General features: G+C 36.6%; 1 protein-coding gene across 1 annotated transcript in view; it reads left to right on the top strand.

Annotated features, from left to right (window-relative positions):
* Window positions 1-1,383: 1,383 nt before the first annotated feature.
* The window catches only part of CNGB3 (cyclic nucleotide gated channel subunit beta 3), a 138,811-nt gene continuing 112,512 nt past the window's right edge, over window positions 1,384-27,682 (top strand). Inside the window, 1 exon segment of the mRNA XM_041413023.1 lies at window positions 1,384-1,552. Within this exon segment, the coding sequence (XP_041268957.1) occupies window positions 1,384-1,552 (169 nt within the window).

Genomic DNA, 27,682 nt, shown 5'->3' with positions numbered 1-27,682 from the left:
GAAATTTGATCTAAAGGCTTTGCTGATGTGGAAAGGTTTTGCTAATACACCCTGTGGGAACAGCTGACTACTGCCTGGGCTGTGGGAATGACTGTGATTTTTGGATGGCACTGTTCAGAATGATTCCATCCCGAACATTCTGGTGTCTCAAGCTATTAAAGTCATCCAGAAAAACAATTCAGAAATGTGTAAAATGGTTTTTTACCTCTTCTCATATAGCAGATGACCTATGTCCCCCAGGTTTTCCACAAGTTTTGGTGTGATTGTTTGCTGGTTTGTTTTGGGCTTTTTTCCAAGGGGGTAAGGGCTAGAGGTTAATATCATTTGGGATTTTTTTTCTTTTTTTAGGTGAAGAAGCTAAGTTTTCTAACATTTAGAAAAGTAGATATTAGTAGCTCAGGGACTATACACACAGATTCACACATGTAAATTCTAAGGTATAGAATCATGCTGACAGAAATGTTTAGTCAAAAATAAAAATCCTCTAGAAAATTGCATCCATTTCAGGAAAAAAAAAAGGGTAAAAATATCAGTGTTGATGTGCTGAAGAACCATTTTGAACATTGGGATGCATAAGACAGGATTTTTACAGGAAATGAAGCACCTGACAGTGACTGGGAAAAAGGTTCATGGGAAAAACAGACACAGGTTAAATCTAAAGAAGACAGAAGAACAAAAGTTATTAACCACTGAAAAGACTTTCATTACTTCTTTTTCCTTAAATTATATAGAAACTTACTGAACTTATTAGGCTACTGGCAAGGTTAAAGAATATACTTTTTTTCCTAGACATGTTAATGATTCCGATGTTACAAAATTTTCTCTTCAGTATCACCAGCTGTGGTAAAAACTATAAATAACATTCTTTGTTTAACCATAATCAGATATTTAATATATTTTACAAGTAAAGATCAGAGAGCCCACTTGGTACTTTTTTATCATGATTGGAAAGGTGAATTTAGAAGACTAAGACATCACTTCAGAAAAAAAATTGAAAAAACATTTTCAAACACAGTTTTATAAAAGGTTTTGAAATAGACAATTTTTCTAAGGCCTTCAGAAAACTTAATTCCCGTATTAGTTCTGCAAATGTCTGCACTATTCCCAAAATGATTGTTACTAAGATAGGATGTTAAGGAAAGTAATGTAATTTAATAGAGCCATGGAAATAAAAGACATGAATTTCAATAATTATCACATAACACCGATAAACTCAACCCATCTTTAAACAGAATATGGTTCAAGAGAAACAAAAAAATAATCTTATCATTTTTATTGCACTAGGAGAGGAAATACCTTTTCACAGGAACACCAAAATTATTGAATTAGCCACGCAAAGAAGGTTGGCCTCAATATTTGGAGAAATGGGCTGATGGGAACACCATGGAGTTCAACAAAGTGCAACATCCTGCTCCTGGGGAGGAACAACTTCGAGCACCAACATGCGCTCAGGGCAATCCAGCTGGAAAGCAGCTTGGCAGAGCAGGGCCTGGGGCTCCTGATGTGCACCAAGCTGAACATGAGCCAGCAACCTGCCCTTGCACCAGAGAACGTAAGTGATGCCCAGAGCTGCTTTAGACAAAGAACTGCCTATAGAAAGTGATCCTGCCCCTCTGCTCAGCACTGGTGAAGCCATACCTGGAGTACTGTGTTCAGATCTGGGCTTTTCAACATGACAGAGACAGAGATACCAGAGGGAGTCTTACAAAGGGCTACAGAAGTGATTAATGATCTGGAACATCTGTCCTGTGAGAAAAGGGTGAGAGAATTGAGTCTCTTTAGCTTGGAGAGGAGAAGGGTCTCATCAATGGTTACAAATACTCAGGGGATGGTCTACAGAGACAGGCTCTGTTGAATGCTCTTTTCGGTCAGTTTAAGAATGTTTAAATTCTGTTCTTACAGGTTTAGAAGAAAAGAAAACTGGGGGGGAAAGGGAATTCTTTCTGTCACTGCCCCAAACACAGTATCAACAATAGAACTTTTTTTTTTTCTTTTCATATAATAATGAGCAATATGCTTTAATATTCCATAATTTAATCCTTTACTCAGACTAGCCAATTTACAGAGAGATCTAGCCTCTTTGAGGTGATTTCTAAACCTGGGATGTTTTGCAGCCTTATATGGACCTAATTATCTGTTGTGTAACTAGTAGATTTGCAGCTAAGGAACTTGAAACTATAACAAGAAAGAGCCTTTTCAGAGAGATCAAGAAGTCTTTTGACACTGCATTTCCACTAAAAGTTTTACTTGGGAGGTCAGAAACTGAGACAGTCTAGAACCGTGGGAGTTCAGAAGACTCTTAGTGTTAGGATGCCCACAAACATGAAAATAATTAGCTGTTTCAAGGGGATTGTTTTTTGGGGGAGAGAATGAGTTTGTGTAATCCCCTTTTTACTAGTTCCACTGAAACAATTTTTAGAAGCTCCACATATATTCATTTACCAAAGGAAGCTAGCAGAAAAAAAGGATAAATATCACCAGAAAGTAATACTGTAAGATCAAAGAGTAATATAAACAGGGAGAAACCCTGAAGTTTTTATTCATCCTTCTGTTCAGGGAGGTCAAAAAACCACATGTTGAGCAGAATTTGCAAATTACTTTTTTTTTTTTTTTAATAATGAGTGCAATTTTATGAAAACATTACTGTCTCAAGCTATTCTTCTGATTCCTCTGAAAGGAAGGATTTCCAGAAGCACTTAACATAATTTCTCTTTGCTTCAGCTGAAATTAGTAAAAAAGCAGAGGCAGGTCAGCAGTGAAGAACTCTGAAAAATTCCTTCCCATAGCTTCAATGAATTCTATTTCAGATGCTGTAGTCAGGAATACCAACGAAAGCTGGGTGAGAAAATGCCCAGGATCCCACAGTAAAATTAATATGCAATTCCTTTTTGTAACTAGAAGAGCACCAAAAAGGCACTGGAGAATTTTCATTCTTTGTTTGGTTTAGATTTTAACAGAACAGAACAAAAGACTATAGGTTTCAGTAAGATAAGTGTATGAATTTACAAGATTAATCAGAATAATTAATTTTAGTTGCACATTATACTGATTGTGAATCAATTGTGGAAGTTTGGGGGTTTTTGTTTTGTTATTTTAAAAACTGTACATACAAAACCTGATTTTATCACTCCATAAAAAAAGACCTGTGTCAAGATCACTAGGGAAAGAAACTGGGGTAGAAATTACATTCCCACACATGCCTACACAAATATTTCTGCTGGGAACAAGAGTAAACAGGGTGGAGACCAGCCTAATTTTAGAGTTACATATCTGTGCCCCATGAATTTTCTAAAGAAAGTAAAGAGTACTGAAGAAAATAATGAATTTACAGGGTAAAAAATGGAGCTTCATAGATCTTAAATTAATCATCAGTTTTGGTTTAATTTAGGTAATAATTTTCGTGGTGGAAAAAAACACGTATAAATGCAGGTATAATGTTATTACCATCAGAGTTTTCCGAGCAAGGGAAAAAATCTTAGTTGAAAATATTTTCTTGCATGTTTTGCACTAAAGCAATATTTTTTGTTTAAAATAGAAAATAAATTTAAAATAAATTTTTATCCTATTTGGTCAATGGAAGAATTTCAAATGGCTTTTCTTAAATACAACTTTTTTTTTTCTTTTTTTTTCTTTTTTTTTTTTTTAATGTTTATCTCTGAAAAAATGTCCAAACTGTCTAGCACCAGATTCTAAAAAATTGCCCAAGTTTACTAGTCAGAGGGCAGCTGGATGAGCACAGTATATGTTCTGGAGAAACTTATCCATGCCAGGGTCGTCTAGGATCATTAAAACAGCCTTGCATTGCAGTTTCAGGGGTAAATGGAATTTTCTTACATAGGAAGTTCTTTCCTATCCTTGATTTGCATTTGAACCTGAGCCTGGTCTGCAACATTGGCTCAGCCTTCAAATTAAACATGCATATGGTCCATCCTCACCAAACTAGATTGTCTGTTTCTCCCTTCTGCACAAATAGGGCAGGAAAATCTCAAAAGAATCTTTGAAAGAGAGAAAGAAAGGCAATAAAATGCATCAGCTTACAGACAGCAAAACAATGATCTGCTGGCTAAGGGGAAGCCTCCCTCAGTCCCCTGGGACTGTCAGCAGCATCTACAGCCACGGGCACATACTCCACCAAAGACATCTTGCCTTCTCCCAGCCACTAGGAATTTCTGAACAAATGTCCCCCATCCTTTCCACATCCATCACGACCAGAGTCTGAACTCTCAACTCTTGGTATTCCTGGCACTCATTCTTTGGAGGAGTTCCTTGAAAAAGACTTGTGTTATCATGCTACTGGAAGATAATGGTCTTTGGATCTGTCATCCTCATACAGAAAGTCTTAAACTGGTTGGAGTGAAGGTGAATTTTTTTTTCCTCTTTTCCTTCAAAGGGTCTGAAACTTCCTGACATATTGAAAAGGCAAGAGAATTTATAACCTCATGGTATGCAGAAAGCTCAAACTGAATATTTCCACAACCAATTTATGAATTCATATTCCCTCCAAAATTAGCTACAGAAATTTACAGAAGCAATTGAAATGATTAAGAAAAAAAGCACTTCTTTTTTGTGATAGCAAAATAGTTTTTCACAGCCACAAATATTATAGAGCCATGCTTTTGATCATATTCATTATCAGGAAACTCATTTTTATACACTGTGTTTGGCTGCATAAAGAAATTATACCAGAAAAATTATTTACTCCACTAATGTGGACTCTGATCACTGATTTCTTCCACTTTGTTAAGACTTGGAAATGGCAGATTAATATAGTGCCAGGTTTATTATCACTTATTTGCAATGTAGGGCTAGAATTCTAAGTGTCATAAAAGAGAGACACTAAACAGGAAAGAACTAGTCAAATTGTTTTTTCTTTCCAAAATAAAAATACTAAAATCATGTGGCTGTTTGTGCTTGGGACACCAGAGAAGCTCCAGAGAAGTGTTTTTTCTTACTTGCATCAACCCACGGTAGATACATTTAAATTTGCTGGCTGCCTGAACAGATTTAAAATGAGGACTACCACAGTCAGAGTTCCTATTCTTTCCCTTGTTAGTCACCTGATGAAGCAATGAGGTAATTTGAAAAGTCATGTAGTCAAAAAGCCATTTTTAGAATAGATTCTTTTAAAACAAATTACTTCTCTGAACTTGGTTGCCATCATCTCACAGGAAGACTGTCCCAGGTATAAGGGAAGGTGCAACATGAATGCTGAAGTGGTGTTTTAGATTAGATGAAGACGCTTTACAGTTATATCCTAAATCCAGAGCTTTACATGTACTTTAAAAAACTTTAAACAAGCAACCCTGTTGTGAAGAACAGCCTCACTTTCATTCTGGCTGTTAAACCCTGCTCTGCACTATCCTTTCTCTTACAGCAAGGCATGAGTTTGCATCAGTTCGGTAAACTTGATCCAGACTAGAAATACCACAGGTCAGCTCTTTAGCTCCACACAGATGTTCATGCTGACAGGAAGGGAGGGAAGTGGGCTGAGGGTGAGATTGTGTCTTCCAGAACATGACAGCATGTTTGGAGAAACTGTGAGCTGTCACTGAGCAGGGTGGTCTCTTCCCCAGCCCCAGCTGCTGTTTCATTTCCGTGCATGAGATGTAACTAATCCACAGCTGCAGGATGAGTCACTTTAGCAACCTAATCTAATGGAAAACTAATTTTTGTTTGCTTTGGGTTTATTCTTTTAGTGGTAAGCTAAATTTCTGTCATTGGATCTGGCTCAAGGGAAATACGGGACACAGGCAGCCAAAAGCAGGAGCAGAGAAGGGAAGGAGTTTCTTTTAACACCGCTCACATCTACACTACATTAGGGATAATGTACTATCTGATACTGAAAGGCAGAAAGTATCTGTTGACTACTCCATGCTGTCCAGTCAATTTCAGGCAAGCTGAATGATAGTTTGCTACTTACGTTGTTATAAGTATGGAATTCTGGTGTTACTGAGCACTGGCATCATCTCCAATAATTTCCATTTTCCCTTTCCTTGGAATGTAACAGTTTGTTTATATCAAACATGTAAGATATTTCAAAAATATATCAAAGATATTTCTCAGCAACAAAATGGTTTATATCATTATCACCCTTCACCCATTGTCAGCTGTTTGCTCCCACACTTCTCTCCTGCTTATGTTGTGTAGACACAACTGTTTAACCCTTCCCTAAGGCAGATCTGTGAAATTATCTAGGTTAAGGAAAGCAAACACTGCTTTAAAATACCTCAAAACTAAGTAAATACTTGTTTCCTTCTAGACAGATTATTTGTATATTCATTTGAATAAGCAATTCAATATGTACTTGTGTCAGCAGAAGTGTGGGGATAGAAATCAGCGCATGTACAGAAATATTGAGGGGAAAAAGGCAAAGGACATTTTTGATCCCATTTGTTTTTGGTTCCAATAGAATTATTCATATGTCCTGAATGTGACTTCTATTACTAAAGCTGTACAAATACAAACTACATTTCTAACCATTTATAAACTGACTGAGGGTTTATACCACTTATTTTTTAGTGACAAAGTTGAGAAATATGACTTCTGAGGCAATCTTGACTTAACCCACAGGACTCCAACAGCTGTGTGGAAGTAATAAGAAAGCAAAAAATACTATTTGCCTTGTATTTTGCTCCCCTCATTAACTGACAAGTCAAATCTACTTGTGATATATAAAAATATATTAAATACTAAAATATTAAATATTAAATCAATCAGATATTATAAATTCAAAGTTCCATTCACAATGTCACTAACACAATTTCCCTCATGATTCCCACCTCCTTACAAAATCACACACACAAAGCTCAGCACAGACACAGACTGGTAAACAACAGTGGCAACAGTACTGTCTGACATCTCTGGAGGACAGATTAATCATCATCTTGGAATAAACAGTACACTATGAGCATGAAAACAAGAACAATTTAGCCATTTAAATGAAAAATATTTTGAAAGTAAAAATAGCTACTTAAAGTGATAGAACTGTCAGTTACACCAAACATTTGGCTCATACTGTGTATAATACAGAAGGATGTCTTATGACTCCATAGACAAGAAAAAAATGGACGAACCAGAATGGGGAAAGCAAACAGCCAACTTAAGGCTCACTCTGTTTCTAGTACAAGAACAATATAGTCGAAATATTGAATTTATTTTGAGTCAGTAGAATGGCTGTTATAAGAAATAGATGATGTCCTAACAATAGTGGTTAATGGATCAGTTCTTCAGCACAGAGAAATTCAATAATGTTAAGTTTAATAAAAAGATCTGTATTAAAAGTCCAGTTTCTCCAGTAGCGTGCTTTTTCTAAAAGTAGAAATCACTTAGAATAATAAAATATGCACTTCTAGTGTAGTCTAAGCATCAGCTTTTCCTTTTGTTTTTGTTTTTTTATATTGGTGACACTAAGAGAGTGTGTACTGCACTGATAGGTGTGAATCCAAGATACTTCTTTCTAAATAATTTGCAGCCTAAAGACATAATCAAAGCAACAGAAGGAACTGATAAAAAAGGAAGGCAGTTGCTGAAGATTACAAATTGTGTTCCATGTGCTACTATTACATTTTTATTATGTTTGGAATTTCCCCTTAGATCCATTTTAAAATCTTTTTCTCCCTTAAAAATCAGTGACAAAAGTTATTTTTGATCCTAATACTTACCATTTTCAAATATTCTCATTAAAATCTATATGGCCCTTTTCCTAAAAGGACTTATACTCAGCTTTTAAACATCTCTGATCTTCTTAAGGTAAGTATCTGTAACACAAATGCACATCTACACATTGACCAGATGATTTTGGTGCACTAAAACATAAAAGGCAGCTTTAGAAATTAGTCTCCTGCACCTGGGAAAACACAGCTGTACACCATTTAGGCCACTAAAGGCCTTCTGTTTTAAACTTCTATTGTTTTAACTCTTTAAACTGTTTTTTAAAAATTCAATTTAAAGCATACAAGTAACTTTAATACTATATAAAAAAAAAGGAAAGGAAAATATCATTAGTGAAAGAAAGACATATATATTTAGAAAGGGTTGTCTGCATTTTGGTAAGAAGTCTAATTTCTTTAGCTAGCTAGCAACTTGAAATACAAGAAAAGGTTGTCTCTCAAGTGAGTACAACAGTGGAACAAAACTGTCCAGCTTTTGCCCAAAGTTACTTCTTCTATTCCAGAAGAAGCTCACAAGTAAGCATTTTTGCTTAGAATGTCATGGAGCTCATGTTTGGGCTTAAAAATTAAGTTCAACAATTTGAATTTAAAGTATTAATAGTTTGTTTGTTAACCACATTACTTTGGAAATTAAATCAACTACCTTATAAAAAAAGATTTTACTACTGATTCCTATTCAGACCTTGCCTCATTGGTATTCTTCTCCAGCCACTGCAACAAAATGACACATCTGTTTTAATTTTTATATGACTACAATTATGTTCATTGTGGGTTGGTTTTGGGGTTTTTTTTCCTGTTGACACTGTGTGGCAAAAGAAAAGATTTGGCTCTAAGCTATATTTGGATCACATGTCTTGCTTCACAGTGGACCTCACAGATCCTCGGCTATTCAGGGCACCATGATACCTTCAGGCATCCTGCATAAAAAGACACCAATCATTTTCCATACCAGAACAACCCACCACTCAAGCAGCCTGAAAGAAGCTCTTAATAGAGAACAGTATATCAATTTTATGTTTTTAGACTCTAAAATGCTTCTTTGTTGAAGTCTGTGCTTAGACCACTTATAGCAACTTTTTTATTCCTCCTACGTGCTCCTTCAAGATGAGTCTTGGAAAGTTTATAAAAAGTACTCACATATTGTGTGCTGGGAAGAAATTTTCTGAGCTTCTAGACTTACAATTTAGGTGAATTCACAGCCTAGGGGTTCATTACAGCAAAGCCAACTAGTAAAAGTGACCAGTTCTGAATTGTTCATAAGATTAATGAAGACATGGGATTATTGGACACCGAGAACCTCATGATATATGAACTACAGGTAGCAGTAACTGTAAAACCCAGGTCTGAATTTAAGTTTCACTTACAATTTTTGAGGTGTGAGTACACACATCTAATTCAGCCTATAAATGAAAGCAGAAAAATGTTGCAATTTTACACAGTACATGCCAAAACTGATTAATCTTGAGATTTAGTCACTGCTCATCGAGGTACACAGGTTTGAATGTACATGGAATCTATATCACCCTGGGTCCTAAACTGAAAAAACCAGTGCAATGTGTCCCCAAGCCATCATGTGGCATCCAGGTTGCACTGTATAATTGATGACAGAGGCCTCTAGGAAACAGAGTCAGCCTTAGCACCCACTCACACATTTTGCATAAATTGAGTTTGAAGTGAGTCCTTTCTTTGTGGTTAGAATTTTCATCTTTCTGTACGTCAGTGGCTGCTCAATAAACCCCTCCCACAGGGTGTTCTCAAGCACATCAAATTCTTCAGGTAACAAAGTCTGGTTCCTCAGGTATTTGTTCATTTTCCATTTGCATTCAAATACAGAAAATAACTCCCTCGAAATCAAAGTGTAGAAGTCCCTCAATTTTATATTTTAGCAAATTAATACCCATCATTATTCATGGCCTAAGGTCTCATCCAGGATCCATCTGCAGTGTGCTATCAAAGCACATTGCAAATGTTGCTGTTACTTAAAGAGCTGATTGCACTACATTTGCCAGAACTGTGAAGAGAATGCGCGATACACAGAAACTTTCTACTTGGAATGGAGTGAGTTTTCTCCATAATGACCAGCATGGTGGTTTGTTTTGGGTTTGCAGCCAAAACAGAGTTGAGAGTGCGGGGAAGTTTTGGTTACTGCTGAGCAGTTCTTACACAGCACCAGGGCGAGGAGGATGGAGGTGCACAAGGGTGGGCAGGGGACACAGCCCTGACAGCTGGGCTCATCTGACCAGAGGGATGTTTCACACCGTATACTTCGTAATAAAACCTACAGGAAAGAAGGGGGAACATAAGGAATTCTAGTGTTTGTCTTCACAAGTAAAAGCTACATATGATGAAGATCTGCTTTACTGGAAATGACTAGGAACCTACCTGCCAATGGGAAGCTGCGAATAAATTCCTCATTTTACTTGGCTTGTGCACTCAGTTTTCTTTCCCTATTAAACTGGGGTTTTTCTCACCCTGCAAATTTTTACACTTTTACCATACAAATTCACCCCTGAGGAGGTGTGAGTGAGCAGCTGGATGAGGCCTGACTCCTCACCAGAGGTAACCCATGAGGGTATTTTCTGTTGTCATTGAAATCTGTTAGGTGACATAATGACTTGTGAATCTAATTCTTTTCATCTATCACCACCACATTTTACCATTACCCTATTTATGAAATATACAATTCTGAAATGTTTCCTTTTTATTTAAAACAAACATTCATTTCATCTTTTAAGTCATTGTATAACCTTTACAAACATATAAACATATGTACTTTGCTATAAAAAGGTTAAAAAATTGAGCATTAATTTATGAGCTAAACATCATCACTCATAGTTTTACAGTATTAATAATATGTGCTTCATTAAGTCCTAAATTTAACAAAGGGAAGTTAAAACCATGTGTTTCATCACTTGCCTGTAGAAAGAAGCAAATGAGTGTGAGAGAAGGAAGTTATTAAAAAATGTAGACTCCTGAGTAAATTTTTTAAAAGTAAAGAAGACAGTCTAAAATTATCAAATGGAATTTTACAAGGATGCTCCTTTCTCTAAGAGTTTATAGTAGATTTAAATGATATATTTCTGGCTTACAGAATGCTGAAGAAGACACCAAAATGATGTATTTTAATTCAACCCCTAAAGTGAACATGATGTAATTTTATCTATTGTTTTTTCTCTTTACTGTTTCCCACAGGCTTCTAAGAAAACAGGCCAATGAGAAGGAGACTTAAAGTTTCTCCTTGGTACATTTAACCTCCACAGATTTTCTTGAAGTTTCTCTCTCTTCTGCTTTTTTCTGCTGGCTTTGTATAACTGTCACTTCTGTACTCTGCATAACCTGAAGATGAATATAAAAAGAGGCACTGAGTAGACAGAAATAAAGAAATTTAATTAGGTAATTATATACTCAGCCTGGCTCTTCTATTATACCCCCTCTCCCTCGTTTTTATTTTGACCATGGCCATTACCTTGCCAGGTTTTACAAACCACAGACCAAACTGCCTGCTCGTAGAGAGACGATCTATTTGCTCTCACTTGGGAAATAAATCTGTTCCCACGTTATTTATTTCTTATATTACTGCTCTTCATCTTCTTTAAAAGAGAAAAAAAGAAGATTAATTAAGCCCAGTGGTGCCAATAAAATTTGTGTTTCACTTGATATAGATACACCAGAGGAAACTATTTGCACATACATGAAAAATGAAATAACTACGCAGTAAAAAAAAGATCACAGCATACTGAACAGAAGTTATAGATGCCTCAGAAAGAGGCAGCAGTGTTTTTCAGATATCAGCTGAATTAAACATTGACACAAAGTCATTGATGGTAGGGATATTATCATCTATTGACACTATAGCCATGTCAGGATTTAATTTAGCCTTCAATATAGTGCCTTCATCAGAGTTTTGCAATTCTTAAAAATAAAAATATTTGCCAATATATTGTTCTGATATAAGTATAGTGGTATAGCTCCCATCTCAATATTTATTTTGGTTCTAAAATATTTTTCCTTGTATCTAGTTTGAATTTACCTTCTATTAATTTAAAACTGTTACCACTTCCCTTACAGCAATAGGCCCTATTAAAAAGTTTTTCTCCATCTTTCAAATAGCCCCCTTTAACTACTCAAAGGTCACCCAGACACTTCTCCCGGCTGAACGACTCCAAATCTCAGCATTTCCTCATAGGAGAGGTGCTCCATCTTTTGGACCAACGTTTTGTCCTCCTCTGGTCATGCTAAAACAGGTCATTATCTTTCCATGCTGAGGACCTCAGAGGTGGATGTAGTATTCTGGACAGGATCTAAGAAGAACACAGTGGAGGGGCGGAATCACTTCCCTTGAACTGCTTGTCGCACTCCTTTTGATCCAGCCCAGGATACAGCTGGCTTTTCAGATGTGGGTGCACATTGTTACCTTAGACACAGATTGTCATTTACAAAAATTCAACTAAGATAAACTTTTGAATTACCTCCCCTTACCCACATACAAGGATCCCAGATTTCAAAAACAGCCTTGTGTTTCTTCCTCAACAGTCAGATTTGTGCAGCATGGTTTTTAATTCCCCTTCTGAAACACCTCAGGTTAAACATGACAGTCAGTCACTGTGTGCTTTAAAAGTTGTGAACCACCACCACCTGCAAATGGTTGAAACCAGTTTTGCATGGATAACCAAGAGACAGTCTGTTATGGAAATCTTGTCTGTCAAAACAGTGCACTGTCAACTCCTGAGTGTCCAAAGTCGTATTACACCTCTTTTCTTCCCACAGCTGTTTGCTCCAAGTGGCTTGGAGAAATAACCATGAATCTGAGAAAACTGGAGGACATTGCTATTAGTAACAGGGACAAAAATCAGAGTAGAAGATTAACAAGGAAGAAGCCAGAGAATTAATAGTGAGCCTCCACACAGTAACTATACATTCCATTCACAAAATAAATACATTAAGAACTTGGCAATGATCTTATCTCTCTATTGCAATAGTTTTGTGTCCCATTCGCTAGAAAGTGAAATATTTGGTATGTGAAAGATAAAAAAGGTGGGAAAGTGGGTAAATAGGGATAAGTGAGTGACTACAAACATCAACATTTGGAAGTTGTCACTAACATGCAAACAAGAAAAGCTGCTAGCAGCAGTTAGAGCCTGGATGTCAGAAATGTTTGTTTTTCACCCTTGTAAAGGGCTCTCTCTGTGAAATTTAATTAATTACACAATTAAAGTCATAAGTGTTTTCTTCACATGTAAGACCCACAATCTGCTGAGCAGAGCAGCTCTGTTTTGCAGCTTTATACTCAACAAACTGCTGTAGATATTGTCTCAAACTAAGAAAAATTAAATGCTTATATCTGACAAGGACCTCTAATGGCTAGTAAATAAAGAGCTTCCTTTTACAAATACCACAGCATAACTGGTGCATACTGAGAAATATACACACATTCCATGTACATCCACAGAAAATATATTAAGTTTGCATAAGAAAATCACATTAACACCTCTGCAAAGGCAAGATTTACTTGGGAGAAAAGCAAGCTGTGGCACTTGCGTATGAGATGAGGATAATTCTCCAAATGCTATCAGAAAGAATGATAATTTAATTTATTAAATATAAATTTAACTCTGTTTAACTCTCTGTCATTCTAGTACCAGTTTTCCTGTACAGTTGCATCAAGTGTCATGTCATGTACATGAGAAATGGAGCAATAATAACATGAGTAAAGATCCGCAATTCAATCTCTGAAGATTTTGCTGCCAATCATATTACATCATCATAGCTTACACCCAAGTACAAACGTCAGCTGCACTTAAAAAATTATTAAAGACAGGAATCACAGTAGGAAAATGGCTCAAAGGGCTGCACATGCTGGGAGTATGGGAACAAATGTGAAAAAACAAAGTAGTTTCGAAGTAGTTTGCAAAAGTGACAAAGGTTTAACAAAAAATCCTATATAGATTCACATTTAAATTTAGAATTGGTTATGACTCTTAAACTTGGACTTTTATTCAAGTCTACTTAAACCAGCCCAGGATAACTTTCTGTCTTCCACATGGTAGTAAGGATTTTTTTTTTAAAGTCTCAAGACAAAGTTTCTAACAGCACAGCTTTTATGCTATGACAAGCATATCTTTTTTCTGAAAGTTTAATTTAACTTTCCAGCATTTGGGAAGCGTCTTTGTAGACTAGGAGATCGTTTGACTACATCTACTTCATTTTGATTAAACAGATAGCAATATAGATATTTGTTTAAAGGAAGCAATGTCTACAGCTGTGCACAGACTTACACAGTGTAAAACCATGATTTTCCAGCTAACAAAAAAGACTTAAACCAGTTCAAAAACCTTTATCTGAACAAAGCTGATTTTGTTGACATAGCACTCAACTAGTGTCCGTAAATTGCAGTGATGAATATTAACCAGCTGTTAGTGTCCTACTCTGGGGAATGCTGTTTAATAAAGCTGTCATCCTTATGAAACTGTTTTACCAGTACCTTTGACACTGCTTTTGAGAAAATGTGTCAAGAGTTTAAAAACTGGCAAAACACAAGAGGCAACTTGACAAAAAAAAGTCATAAAGTCACTTTCCCAAACCCATTCTTTCTAGTCTTTCAGATTCATTAAATTTCCTATATCTTTAATTCCTAAAATTCTAGTGGTTTTAAGTGAATTGTGATTTGTACTATTCACGAATTTTTTTTTTATTTTAATGTAGGGCATTTGAAAACCAACAACCAAATTTTTATGAAAAATACTGTGTAACTTTTTTTATGAAAAATACTGTGTAAACAGTTTCCCTGTAATGCGGAAACCTTTCTTCCACTCTTACAAAATATGTGACTGCTTTCTGCTTTCATCTCCAAAATGCTGCCCTCCCTTTCTCAGTTTGAGAAACTTTTTAAAGCATTGTCTTTATTCTTTGGAGTGTAAAACTTTGAATTTGGTTTGATTAAGACTGGTGTAGATTTTTTTTTTTCAGTATTTGAGCATTGTAGTTGGGATCATTTATATTCCTCAAAGAAAATTAGAAGAAAAAAATAGCACTGCTTCTTCCCCAATTCCCCTTTTGTCTAACAGGATAGTTCACCAAACAATAAACAAATCATATATATATATCTTTTTTTATTCATTATACCCTGTATTTAATATGCCTATAAACTTATTAGCTTCTTTATCTTCACTTGTAAACTGAACCACACAGGATGTACAACATTGATTTAATAGATTATGCAGAATATATTTCAAAGAGATCTTTCAGTGCATCAGGAAGAGTCAAGACTTCTTCTTCAAAATATATGCAAATATATTTCTTCTGTTGGAATCTTGGACAAAATCATCACTGCTAATACTCTCTTTATCTTGTAAGGAAATAAGCAACAGTGCCTGGAGTGCTGTCATTTATTGAATATCTTCCTGAAATGAAAGGGATTGACTGACTATGACTGCTACAAAATTCTATAACTGTAAATACTAGAATAGATTATATACCAAATAATAAATTTCCATAAAGGAATTAATTCTGTCTGACATTCATTTCCCTCTGAGATATGTTAGCTCAAGGCTATTGACTGGATTGATTGCTGCTAAATATATAATATATGCTGAATGCTCTTTAAGAATAAAAATTGAGAACAGTTTTGATGCTGTGCTCTCTGTATCTGCCAATATATCTTAGCATATTAAAAGTGCCAAAGTAACACCAGATTTTAAAACTTTCCTTGTTGGAGTCAGAACTTGCAAGTTTGAAGCAACTTCTCTACCCTTACATTCCTACCTTATTGTCTTCCCATTGCAATAATCAACTCCACACAATTGTAAAAAACTAGTAAATTCATAGGGGTAAGCTTGCTTTTTCTTGGTCAAGCTACGAGTCATGAGCTTAACTGAGACCTTAGATAGCATAACAATGAAGATTTTTTCACTTGATGAAAAACAGTGCGGCAAGCAGTGCTGGGGCAGAGATCATCCCTGTGTACTCAGCACAGGGATGCACCTCAAATCCTGTGTTCAGTTTTTGGCCCCTCACTACAAGAAGGACATTGAGGTGCTGGAGTGTGTCCACAGAAGGGCAACAAAGCTGGTGAAGGATCTGGAGCACAGGTCTTATGAGGAGCAGCTGAAGGAGCTGAGGGTCTTTAACCTGGAGAAAAGGAAATTCAGGGGTGACCTTATTGCCCTCTACAACTCCCTGAAAGGAGGGTGTAACCAAGTGGTGGTCAGCATCCTCCCAAGCAACAAGTGACAGGATAAGAGGGAATCAACTCGAGTTGTCACAGGGGAGGCTTAAATTGGATAGTGGGAAAAATTTCTTCAGTTATCAAGCATTGGAACAGACTGGTCTGGAAAGGGGTTGGATACTAACTCAGAAGGTATTTAAAAGACATGTAAATGTGGCACTAAAAGACATGGTTTATGCATTAATTATTAGATACAATGATCTTATAGGTCTAACTCAGCCTAAATGATGCTTTAATTCTATGATTCTTTGTTGTCTCCTGCATTCAGACTACATAAACATCCTCACTTATGTCATCGGATCTAGAGATATGCTGGTGTAATTGGGAATATTATTGAAGAGGACAGAATTCCAAAAGACTTGGGAGAAGAAGAATACTCATGCCTTCTTTTTATTTATTTATTTATTTATTTTAAACTTGTAAACCATATCTATCATTGGCCATATTCCCATTCCTCAACATTCAAAGCTTCTTTCTTACTTTAGGCTGGAGACCAAGTCACTGAGCCATTGACCTGGGTTGTATTGATGGTCAGGTTGTACTGCTGGCTGTGGCTCACACTTAGTGGACCTTGTAATGATAAAAATTCCCAGCTCTATCTTCACTGCATGCTGCAGTACTACTTAAGAAGCCCCAGGGTAACAAATCTCATTACTGTTCTCTCATGGCATATTTGTATGAGAATCTGTATTACTCAGCTCAAAGAAAAATGGCTAATTATTAGTAATAATTACTAATATTATTAATTATTACTCTAATATTAGGTCAGGAAAATATCCTGCGCCAACCAGTGTGCATTCCAGACTGCAAGCATAGGCAGCAATAAGAATTTAGACATGATAACTGCGCACAGTTCCATGATGAATGGTGTAGACTGCCAAGCCGTTCTTCACCCTACATGATGATGGCTGACTCTGCCTTCCAAGTCTTCATTCAGTAGACTTAAAACATGCTTATCCACTGGGCTGATGTGGCACTGCAGTGAGGTATCAAAGTCATTAATTTAAAATTAGCTAGAAAGCCCAGGTGAAAGGAGGGGATGAGGTAGAGAACACTCACAAGTATGGGAACTCACAAAACACTGGACTCCTGGTGTTGGCTCAGGGTCAGATGAACAGATTTGGGTTAAAAAGCTTCATTCGCTGCAGTCAAAAGACTTAGATGCTGTGAAACAGCAGCTCCAAAAACACAATCAAGAGTACTATCTCCCAAAATACCATGTAAACTACAGGATGGAAGAAAGACAGAAAATAATTTCAGGAATCCCTCTTTGCAGATGCATGCTATAATCACAAGAAGACTACATAAGAGAAACCACTTTTTTTTTTTTTCTACCTTTAAGTCATGTCCAGAAAGAAAGGATTGATGGGTGCATGTCTATTTAAGAGAAGTCTTCAGATTCACAGCCTTGAAGCCTTTCCTGGAATTAAATGCCTAAATACCTACTACAGCAAAAACCTCCAAACTCTGAAAGTGCAAAATGATGACACTTGCAGCTCTTCAGGCCTTGTGGTGGACTATTTATTTGAAATATTAAGTGTGACTCCTCATCTTCATATTTAATCTGGGTTTTTAAATTAGTGATGGTAGCATTTCCTGGCTCCATCTAAGTACCTTAGCAGTTTTTTGTTCCCTTTCCTCATGCTGCTCTAGGCTGTTGCAGCAACCCCCACCAGGTTAACTGTGGGATCTAGTTCACTGGTGTTCCTTTAATCTTGACCTGTCTTGTGACACAGAGTTTTTCACAACATGGGGACCAAAAGAAACCTTTAACAAGTCTGTTGTAGAGGACTAACTGAATTATGTATGAAAAAATAGTATCATGTTGGCCACTGACATTCAAACTGCTTTTTGGTATATTTGAAGTGCAGCTTTCAAAGAATGCCCCTCTTAGGATTCCAGGGTTGATCTCCATCCTTTCTCATGTGTCATATAGTGGTTTATTACAAGAGATACTCTGTTGGTCATATTTTTATTGCAGTAATTCCACATGCTGCACATAGACATCAAAGGCAGAAAATGAAAGGCAGAACACAACAATAGTTTTTAAAAAAAGTTCATATGATCATATAGAAATTTTATAGGAGGAGGAGGAAATATTTGGGGCAGGAAATCTTCTGGAAGTTTTGCTTCCATAAGACAGGGAAGAGACCTTCCCAAAATAAGCAGCAGCAAATTATTCTAGAGTTGGGTGCAGTTTGCAGATAATTAAGACCTTGCATTCTAACTTCAACAGCCCCAGAAGAAAACAATTACATGTTGCCTCAAAGTTTGAATTCAGTAGCAGGAAAATCTAAATATGCAAAGCTCGAGACTGCTTTGTTCAGTCCTATTGCTGCAAGACTCTTATCTATAATCTAGCAATTGCAATATTTGCCTACTACTATGAACAATTCCCTATACAGAACTCTGCAGCTCAGCCTGATGCAAACAAGCTTAAGTCTCTATGCCAGATTTTGTCTTCAGATGCACATGCAGTAATCCCTCTGATACATGCAAGAAAAACTCCTTCCAAAGGAAGAAATAAGAATTTTTTCACAGGTTTGAATCCCAGTCTCTGTAAGCATTAATAAGAGTAAGGTAGAGAAAGAAACGGAGAAAGCAATATCAGCAACCCACTGTAATTAAAATTATAAAATATAAAATAAATAAAATAATAAAAGTAATTACATCTGAGAAAGCTAATACTGAGAGGATGAAAGTTACAGTGTTTAATCTAAAATGTGTTAACACAGCTATTTCACACCTTGAAGTTTTATAAGAGAATCACACTCAGCAAGATTTGTAACTCTCCTTGGAAGGCTGTGAATGTGTAAATCAGGGTATAATTTGATCAATGGCCTAAAAATATAGGGGTTTTCTTTCCACTCAAACTGTAGCTGTATACTACCAACAATCTTCTTTTCACTTGTATTTTATAGAGTGTTATTTCGGTGAGAAAACATGAGTGGACACAAATTTAAAAAAAAAAAAAGGGCACAGAGCTAGAAATAATTCATCATTAAATTAAGATATCAAAGGTAATACTTCTATAAAAAGTACTTTTTAATTTAAAAAAATAAAGAATCAATGTTAACTTTTAAGACAGAATAATCAGCATCTATGAACAGTGATTCACTAAAGCAGTCTTAAGTGTAATTGAAGTAAAAATAAAAAGGATGTCTTCACATGAAGTTCTATACCATATTTTCCAAACAAAATTGAAAATTTTAGCAAAAAAATTTCTAGAGTTATCTCACAGAAGGTAATCAGACATTTGCCTGAGGTTCAATTATTCAAAAACATACTACGTTTTTGATTAGCAACTAACAGAAGTATTTATTAAAAATAAGTCTTATTTGTAAATCGTTACAGAATATTTTTAGAATTCATCTTTGATGTATCTTTACAGCAGGAACACTTGTAGACTAACTGCTGAACTTAACATATTCCTGAGGCATCTTTTCTTCACTGATATTTTAAAGCAAATTTAAATGTCCCTTTCAGTCCAGACTCACTACTGAACTTCAGAAATACAGTCACAAGTATCCATATTTTGTTCTGTATGTGAAGAATACAAGAAAATTCACTTTTATCACTTGGCTAAATATTCAAAAAATTTTTCTTCTTTGAAAAATCTGACTTTAAAGGAAAATTACTAATCATTCTTATGTACAAGACAGCAGTGTACTGTGTAGGAAAGAAGGGAAAAAAATAAAACCAGAGGTAGAAGTTAACACCACTTAGTAGACCAAATGCAAAGTAATGTTTGTCAAGGGTTACAACACAGGTGCAAAATATGATGTGACTAGACTGATGTATGTGTACTTTCTCATCTGCTATGTTCTTTCTATACAGCTCACATTTTTGCAAAGAAAATTCAATAAATTAAAGCAGCCACACTTTAATCTTTCCCTCCAAAACAGAAATTCAGCTTCATGCTGAGAAGTGGGCATGTATAACCAAAGTTTTTGAAAGGTTGGACAAATGAACATCTCAGCAATGAACAGATGTTTCTGCTCATGCAGAAAATGAATTTACCACTAGCTACTCATCTTTGTCTCCTCCAGCTGCTCAGCAGTATGTTTGACCTGATAATATCTTATGTTCTTCCTTTGTAATATCCCTCAAGAACATGAAGAAAAGAAGAAAAAAAGAGCATTCTCCAAAAAAAAAAACAAAAAAAAAAACCAAAAACAAAAACGAAAGAAAAAGATCAAAAGTATTTTTATTGACTTTTGAGATGTGCTTCAGTAATTCTTGGCAAGACATTATTTTCTTGATAGAACACTTTAGGATAAAGTTGAGTAAACTTTTGCTTAGCTCATTGAATGTACTGTTTTCAAAAGTTTTTTTTGTCCAGAGGAAATAAAACTACTATCTAAAGACTAGAGTTCCCATAAGAATATTTAGTAGTTGACAAAAATCTTTCAAAAATAACATTTTCAGGGCACCAAAGAGTTCAGGACAAACTATTCACCTCTTATTCAAGTGTGTACAGAAAGTGTTAGTCTTGTCTGTAGACATCTATAAACCATGAAAAGATTGTGGTGTCCTGCTAGGGTACAAACACGCAGATGACTGTCAGCTGTCAGCAGTACAATTCCACAGTTGTTCTATGCCATACATTCCCAGCAGGTGTGCAGTGAAATAATCTCGAGAAAGTAATGAAAAAAATTGAAAAACAGTGATGGATGTTACAAAGGAATTACTAGATGGCAGTTCTAAGCCTAAAAGGGAGAGAAGAATCTGCGAGTACAGTTGATTCTGACGCACATTTTTGAGTTTCCCAGAAACATTGTCTTTTTCCTCATTTCTCCAGTCAGCCTAATAAAAGACACTGAGATATTTCCTCTGTTATGTTTCACAGATCTCTTTTTTGTAATTCTCTCTCAGGAGAGGTAGCACTTTATAATATAACAGACAAGCACAATTTCTATGCAAATTTACTCAACTACTAAAATGAATAAAATATTATGTTCATAATAAAAAAATTCATAACACAATATCAAACTCCATGAAAATCAATAAAGACCTAAAATTGTTAAGATCAGTCTGGTATGGTTGTAGGACATTCATCCTTCTTTCTGTACATGCTGAGATGATCCTTCAAACATGTTAGATATAGAAATAGCCCAGAAAAGAGCATATTTTATTGAAAGAGAAAAGGGAAATGAAAATTTATACCTCCCACTTCAAGAAAAAAAAATCCAAAACAAAACCATTAAAAAAAAACAAACAAAAAACCAACCAAACAAACAAAAAATTTCATATGCTTTCAACCGATTTCAAAAACATCTTAATATACCCATAGCTGAATTATTTCATCTAGATCTTATCTTGAATAAACTTTTCTTTGAATTATTGAAAAAAAGAAGTCCTAAGATGTTCCAAATTAAAAGGTTATTGCCATCAATAAATTATTCAGACACAATTCATACTGTTTCCAAAGCATTTACTTTTGGATACATGTTGCACTATGTACTTTCTCCGTTTGTGGTAGAAAAGCAGAGACTGTGTGGTTACCTAGAGACCCTTTTTTTTTTGACTTTATAAAATGAAAACTCTGCTAGTCAGAGTAGTTGCAGGAATTTAGCTCAAGTATCAATCTACTCTTCAGCACAGTTACATTGTTAGGAATTCACAAGAAAGTAGTTTTAAGGTACCAGGCACACTTGTGGATTTTAGATTTCTTTGCGCTACAAATATTTGAAAACTGCATTCTGCAATAACTATCATTAACACCACAATGAATTACACCTTTTTCCCCATCTGAGAAGTTAATTAATAAGGAAAATTCAAAATTTTGTGGTCAAGACCAAGCAATTACTGTCATAAATATCACCAGTTTGATGTTTCCCCTGGCAAACCATCAAATAGCCTTTTTTTCTTTCAGCAAAAGCAGAATCAAATAGGCACGCTCTGCATTAAATATGTGAATGTGAATTAGTGTATGATCAGTCTAGACTGCAAATTTCATAAATATACTACACAATTCTTTTCAATCTCTCTAGTTTTTATACTGACAGACCTATCACACCCTGTACAATGATCAGTAAATATCTGTGGCTGCTCTGTCTCTCTATATGAGGGACTCATCAAAGGCAGTGAAAATAACAAGTGTGTTGAACCAAAATAAAGATGTCTGTGCCACAAGAGGCATACATTACTGAGTAAAAATAATTTTGTGCTTACAGTTTCTGTTGGGATGCTTTTTTTTTGATTGGCTAGTTTGTTGGTTTGAGATGGATTAATTTTTTCTCTTTTTTTTCTTTTTTGTTTTTACTGAAGGAAAAGAAAACAACCTATCATCATGAAAATGGTAAAAGAATAAAACTGGTGAAGATGTAAGTTTGTTGTGTAGCTGTTAGTCATTTCTTATCCTCAATTCTCCCCTCTAATTATCTGAAAGACCATGGGACTACTTTATGAAAAACAAGTTTTTTGGAGAGCTGTTGTCATGCCTCTAAACATGGCATTAATTAACGTATGGGGTGTTTTTTATTTTCTCAGATGATGCAAAAAAAAAAGTTATTTAGAATTCCAGATTTTTGCTAGCATCAGGCTAAATTGCAGAGCTACTTTCATTCCATCTTTTGTGCCTTGTACTCTGTGGTAATTGTAACCTTGGGTGATATTAGGCAGACTACATTCTGTATCTTCTAGGCTGAAAAACAGTGAATAGAAAGAAAGTCTCATAGATGGCTATATTAAAAATTTTCCAACAGTGTAATTCCCACAGATTTTTGTGGGCAGAACTGTCATGTAAGGGTTCATATTAAATTTTTAAAAATTTTTAAAAAATCAAACAGGAATGCCACTGCAGCAGAGAGAATATTTGCTTTTCTGCTGGACAACATACTTGTATATTGCAGTTATAACAAGCATTGCTATATCAAACACTGTCATCACTGGTGAAGCCATTTCCTCCTAAAATTCTCTTTCCCCATTCCCAGTGTTTTGTTACCTAGATTTCCTGATGCCAGGAGGACTGACAGATTTTAGCAGAAATAGTAATTCACACATATAATATCTTCAGTATGAGAGTTCAGGATAAACTCTTCATGAAATGGTAGCAATAACTGAAGTGTGATCCTTAGGAGTGGTATGGTGTCATGCTGGAGCTGTAGTGTGGGTGACAGAGTTTCCTTGGAATCTGACATAGCACGTGGAAAGGATTTGTATTTTTATGGTGTCCTGGTTCCAGTAAGGACAGGGTTAATTTTTGCAGTAGCCAGGTAAATAATGTCTTCGGAGAAGGAGTTCCTTCCAGTTGAGTAAAGGTGGGGGAAGGGAGAGTTTTTGTAACACCAGTTCTGAGCAGTCACATTTGAATCCCTTGCCTTTCTTGTACACTTTGTTATTGGTATTGTAGCTCTTACTGTTTATCTTCTTATCTCATTGCTGCTTCCAGTAAACTCTTCTTATCCAAATCAGAGATTTTTACCTTTTGTGTCTCCAATTCTCCCCTTCAGCCTACCACGGGGAAGAGAGAGGGAGACCAAAGGAACAGCACCTGGTTTCAGTGACAACAATAATTTGGGGAATTACATTCCTAAACCACAACATATGGACACCTAAAAAAGAAAATAAAGTTGGAAATAATGTTTCATTTCTTAGTACAAGACATCCTTCCAAGCAAACTGCCCACACTTTTTCCTAAGTATCTTAACAAATGGCCAGAGAGAGGATTGATATTAACAATGTGTGTGTGCCTGGACAGCTGTTCTAACATGTTTTTAATATATTTACACATAGGAAAATAATCAAAATTAGTCTCATTTACAAAGAATTTCCAAAGTGTCAACAGGATGAATGCACACGTGCATCTAATTCCCTTGTTGCTGCTGTTTTAATCTGCATTTTGCTATTTATGGGAATCCAGGAAGAAGCACATTTAATTCCTGAGACTCAGAAACTGACAATCCCTATTTGGCTTCCTGAAGGAAGAAATACTGTCAGAACACAAACCAATAAGCATTGCTACTTGAAAAAAAAATTACATCTGTCCTATTGAGTACTGTTCATTTGAATTGATCTTATATAAAATAAAAATCCATTTATGCAATACTACTTGCTTGATCTGAGGATTTATGCAGTATATTTGTAGCAAGTAACAAACTCATCAAGCTAAAAATGAGGCACTTTTTCTCTGAGTAGATGATTCTGCTAATGAATTGCTGATTTTCAGAGTGAAAAAGCCACCCTGAAAATGCATGCAAGATAACATATTCAAAGAAAGGTTCAGGTGAGAAGGTATGTTTAAAGATCATCTAGTTCCAACTCTCACGCCATAGGCAGGAACGCCATGCAGCGATTAGTTTGCTCAAAGCCTCACCTAGCCTCATGTTAAAGACTTCCACAAATGGGGTATCTACAACTTCTCTGGGCAACCTGTACCTGTGTCTCACTACTTTCATCATAAAAAGTTCCTTTCTGATGTCTACAGGTCCTGGATATTAAGAAACAAAACAAAACAAAAAATTTTTAAAAATTCTCTCTCCATCTTTCTTTTAAATCTCCTTCAATATTGAACGGCCGTAATATTATCTTCCTAGAGTGTTCTCTTCTCCAGGCTGAATGATTTCAGCTCTCTCAGCTGTTCTTCTCAAGAAAAATGTTTAACAGGTCCATGCTTTTCTTATGCTGGGGACTCTGAGCTGGATGCAGCATTGCAGGTGGGGTCCTTCCACAGCAAAGGGGAGGGACAGAATCACCTCCCTTGACCTACTGGCCACACTGCTTTGGATGGAACCACAGTTACAATAGGACTGAAAGCATATCTTGATGGCTCAGCTCCAGTTTTTTGTGTACCAGTATCTCCAAGTCCTTCTCTACAGGGCTTCTCTCAATGCCTTAATTCCTCAGCCTTTACTGATATTTGGGATACTGATATTGGGGATTTAAAAGCTGCAGCACCTTTTATTTGGCTTTGTTGAAATTCATGAGACTATGAGATTAATATGGGCCCACACCTTAATCTTGTCAAGGTTCCTCCAGAAGGCATCCCTTCCTTCCAGTGAATCAGCTGTGCCCCTTGCCTGATGTCATCTGCAAACTTGCTAAGGCGGCACTCAATGACATCATCCATATCTGTGAGAAAGATATTAAGTGGTGTTGGTCCCAGTATGGATCTCTGAGGGACAGCAGTTTTAAATGGTTTCCACTTGGACCTTAAGCCACTGACTGTAACTCCTTAGTTGTGACCATCCAGCCAATTCCTTATCCATCTAATAGTCCATCTGTCAAGTTCTACTCTCCCCAGTTTAGTAGCCAAAATGCTGTGTGAGACTACAGAAAAGGCTTTACAAAATTGTAGGTAGATTACGTAGAAGTTATTACCTTGTCTACTGATGCAGTCAGTCCATTGAAGATGCTACTTTACTAAAAACAAAATAAAAATTTGAATGATATTCCAGTTCCTACCTCTCTTGTACCACTAGGGTTCTATTAAAGGCATAATAATGTTGAAGATAGGGAGAAAACAAGTGTCCTGGTTTTGCATTGGAGCCAACCACAGAAGTGATTTTTTCTAAGAGAAGCTTTTTAGAACATCCTCTGTGCCTAGTAACCAATAGCTGCCTAGCTCTGAGAATTGACAGATGATTAAACCATTAAGAAAGCTAGATCTGCCTCTGTGAGATTCATATTTTAAAGACAGGCAAGACCGGGAAAAGCTTGATTCCTTCCAGCCTCGAACAGGTAAGATGACATTGGCCCTGCCAGGCCGCACTCTGCCGCAGCCCATGCAGGCTGGCAGGACCAGGCCAGGCCCCGGAGCCTGCTGGGCAGGGGGACGGGAGGCCATTGGCCCTGATGTGCTGCAGCCGGGCCCTAGCCTGGCTGATAAGATCCTGGCTGCTCCTGCCCCCTGCTTCCTCCCAGCGCGGCTGCTGGAAGAACCTCCACCTTAAATGGCTCTGGGGCTGCCTGGGCAGCAGCACAGGCTGCTGGGTCATGTTGCCCAGCGGCTGTCCCAGTGTGGCGGGAGATCATGCAGCTGAAACAAGATGAACACAGCAGGAGCTGGGCCCCTTCTCAGGGAGCCCACCAGGCCCCAGGAGCAGCCCTGGGCCTCCTGAGATTCTGACACAGCACCCCCAGCCTGAAAATTCATCACTGTCAGTGCTCCAGCCACCACCTGGCAAAAAATCACATGAACATATGCAGGCCTGGGTAAGATTAATTGTTTTACAGCTCTTTCAGCACTGTAAAACTCCCCAAAACAGATGAGACTTGCAGACGCCAATCCTCTCTCAATTGAGAGAAAAGGACAGAGTGAAGACACATAGAGAAACTGCATAAAGACACCAAGGTCAGTAAAGAAGAAGTCCCATATGGGAGGAGAATGAGGAGATGCCTTAATCTTAGGCTGAAATTCTTTTGGTAAGGCCATGGTGACAGACTGTGGTACACTAGAATATCCCTTTAATTCATGAAAAAGCATGGGGAGATGGAACATTCAAACTGTAGACATGAGCAAAAGCATCCATACTGAAGCAAGCAGATGTTGAAGTAGTTGTGATCCAAATGAGAAGCTTGAACAGAGAGAGATAAGAGTGATGAAGACACTTTGTCCCCAGGGGAAGAAGAAGAAGACCTCTGTTCCCAGAGATGAAGATGATCTCAGAAATAGATAAAGAGAACACTTGCTTTTGAATAGCTCATCCTTAAAATAGTACCTCATAAGTTTAACATGGCCCATGAAAGAAGCTGTGGAAAGGCTGGAAAAGATACTTCACAATTGCAGATTTCTGGGGAGCTGCTATTTGTGGAAATTAAAAGCCACGAGAGAACTGCTTCTTGTGGAGAAGTCTCCATGCCATGGCAAGAGAGACTCCTCTCTCTACAAGAACTGATGAAAGACTATTTTAGAGGTGGTAAACTGACAGAAAATCCCAGGTTTTGTCTCTACGTTGTCAGTGGGAAAGAGGGTGTGAGGGTGAGAAGTGTTCTGAAGGTTTTATTCTGATTATTATACTTTTTAGTTCTGTTAATAAAGTTTTCTTTATGCCCTTTAAAATTTTGAGCCTGCTTTGCTCTTCTCCTAATCCTATCTTGCAGCAGAAAAGGAGTAAATAATTCTAGTGGGTGCATAGGCATTTGGCAAAAACTAAACCCACTGCAACAAGGACCAGTTGAAAGTGCTTCTGAAAACAAAAAGAGAGGTTTGCAAGAGTATGAACATACAAGACTGGAAAACACATTTACTTTTACTTCATATTAGATTTGCCTTTTAGAATTATCTTAGAAGTGATCTAACACTACATTTAGAATAATTCTGAATATGACTGGAGATTGCTGGAAAATGACAATACATATGCCTAACAGCAGTTGCTACAACTTCATACCCACCTCACCTGCCTACCTTCATCTATTGGCCTTCTCACTAGTCTCCCTGCTGGGCTTAGGTATAATTGTCTAGATGTCCCCTCTTCTATTAATTCAATCTTTATTCTTGCTGCTGATCACGACCTGCTTATCATGGAGCAATATGGTTATGATATCTTCAGTATGCTAGTCAGTCACAGTAATGTGAAACTTATTTCACATTTTGAATAATGTAATCTCTCTGCTTAATATGCCTTAAATCCTATTTTTAATTAGAAAATCAAAATCTTCAATTTAAAATTTTTGGATCACTTCATATCTATAGAAAAAAAAAGTGATTAAGTGATTTGCATGATATTTATCTCATCCAGAAATCAGAAAATCAACTCATTGCACAGGCAAACAAGCAAGCTTTGGCATAATAAATGAAATCACTGCATTAATGAAATGCTATGCCTGAGATTCTTCATGTTTACAA

This window comes from Onychostruthus taczanowskii, unplaced genomic scaffold (genome assembly GCF_017590055.1).
Source record: "Onychostruthus taczanowskii isolate IOZ18803 unplaced genomic scaffold, ASM1759005v1 scaffold4, whole genome shotgun sequence".
In the NCBI taxonomy this organism is placed as follows: domain Eukaryota; kingdom Metazoa; phylum Chordata; class Aves; order Passeriformes; family Passeridae; genus Onychostruthus; species Onychostruthus taczanowskii.
This window is presented reverse-complemented; position numbering and strand designations above follow the sequence as displayed.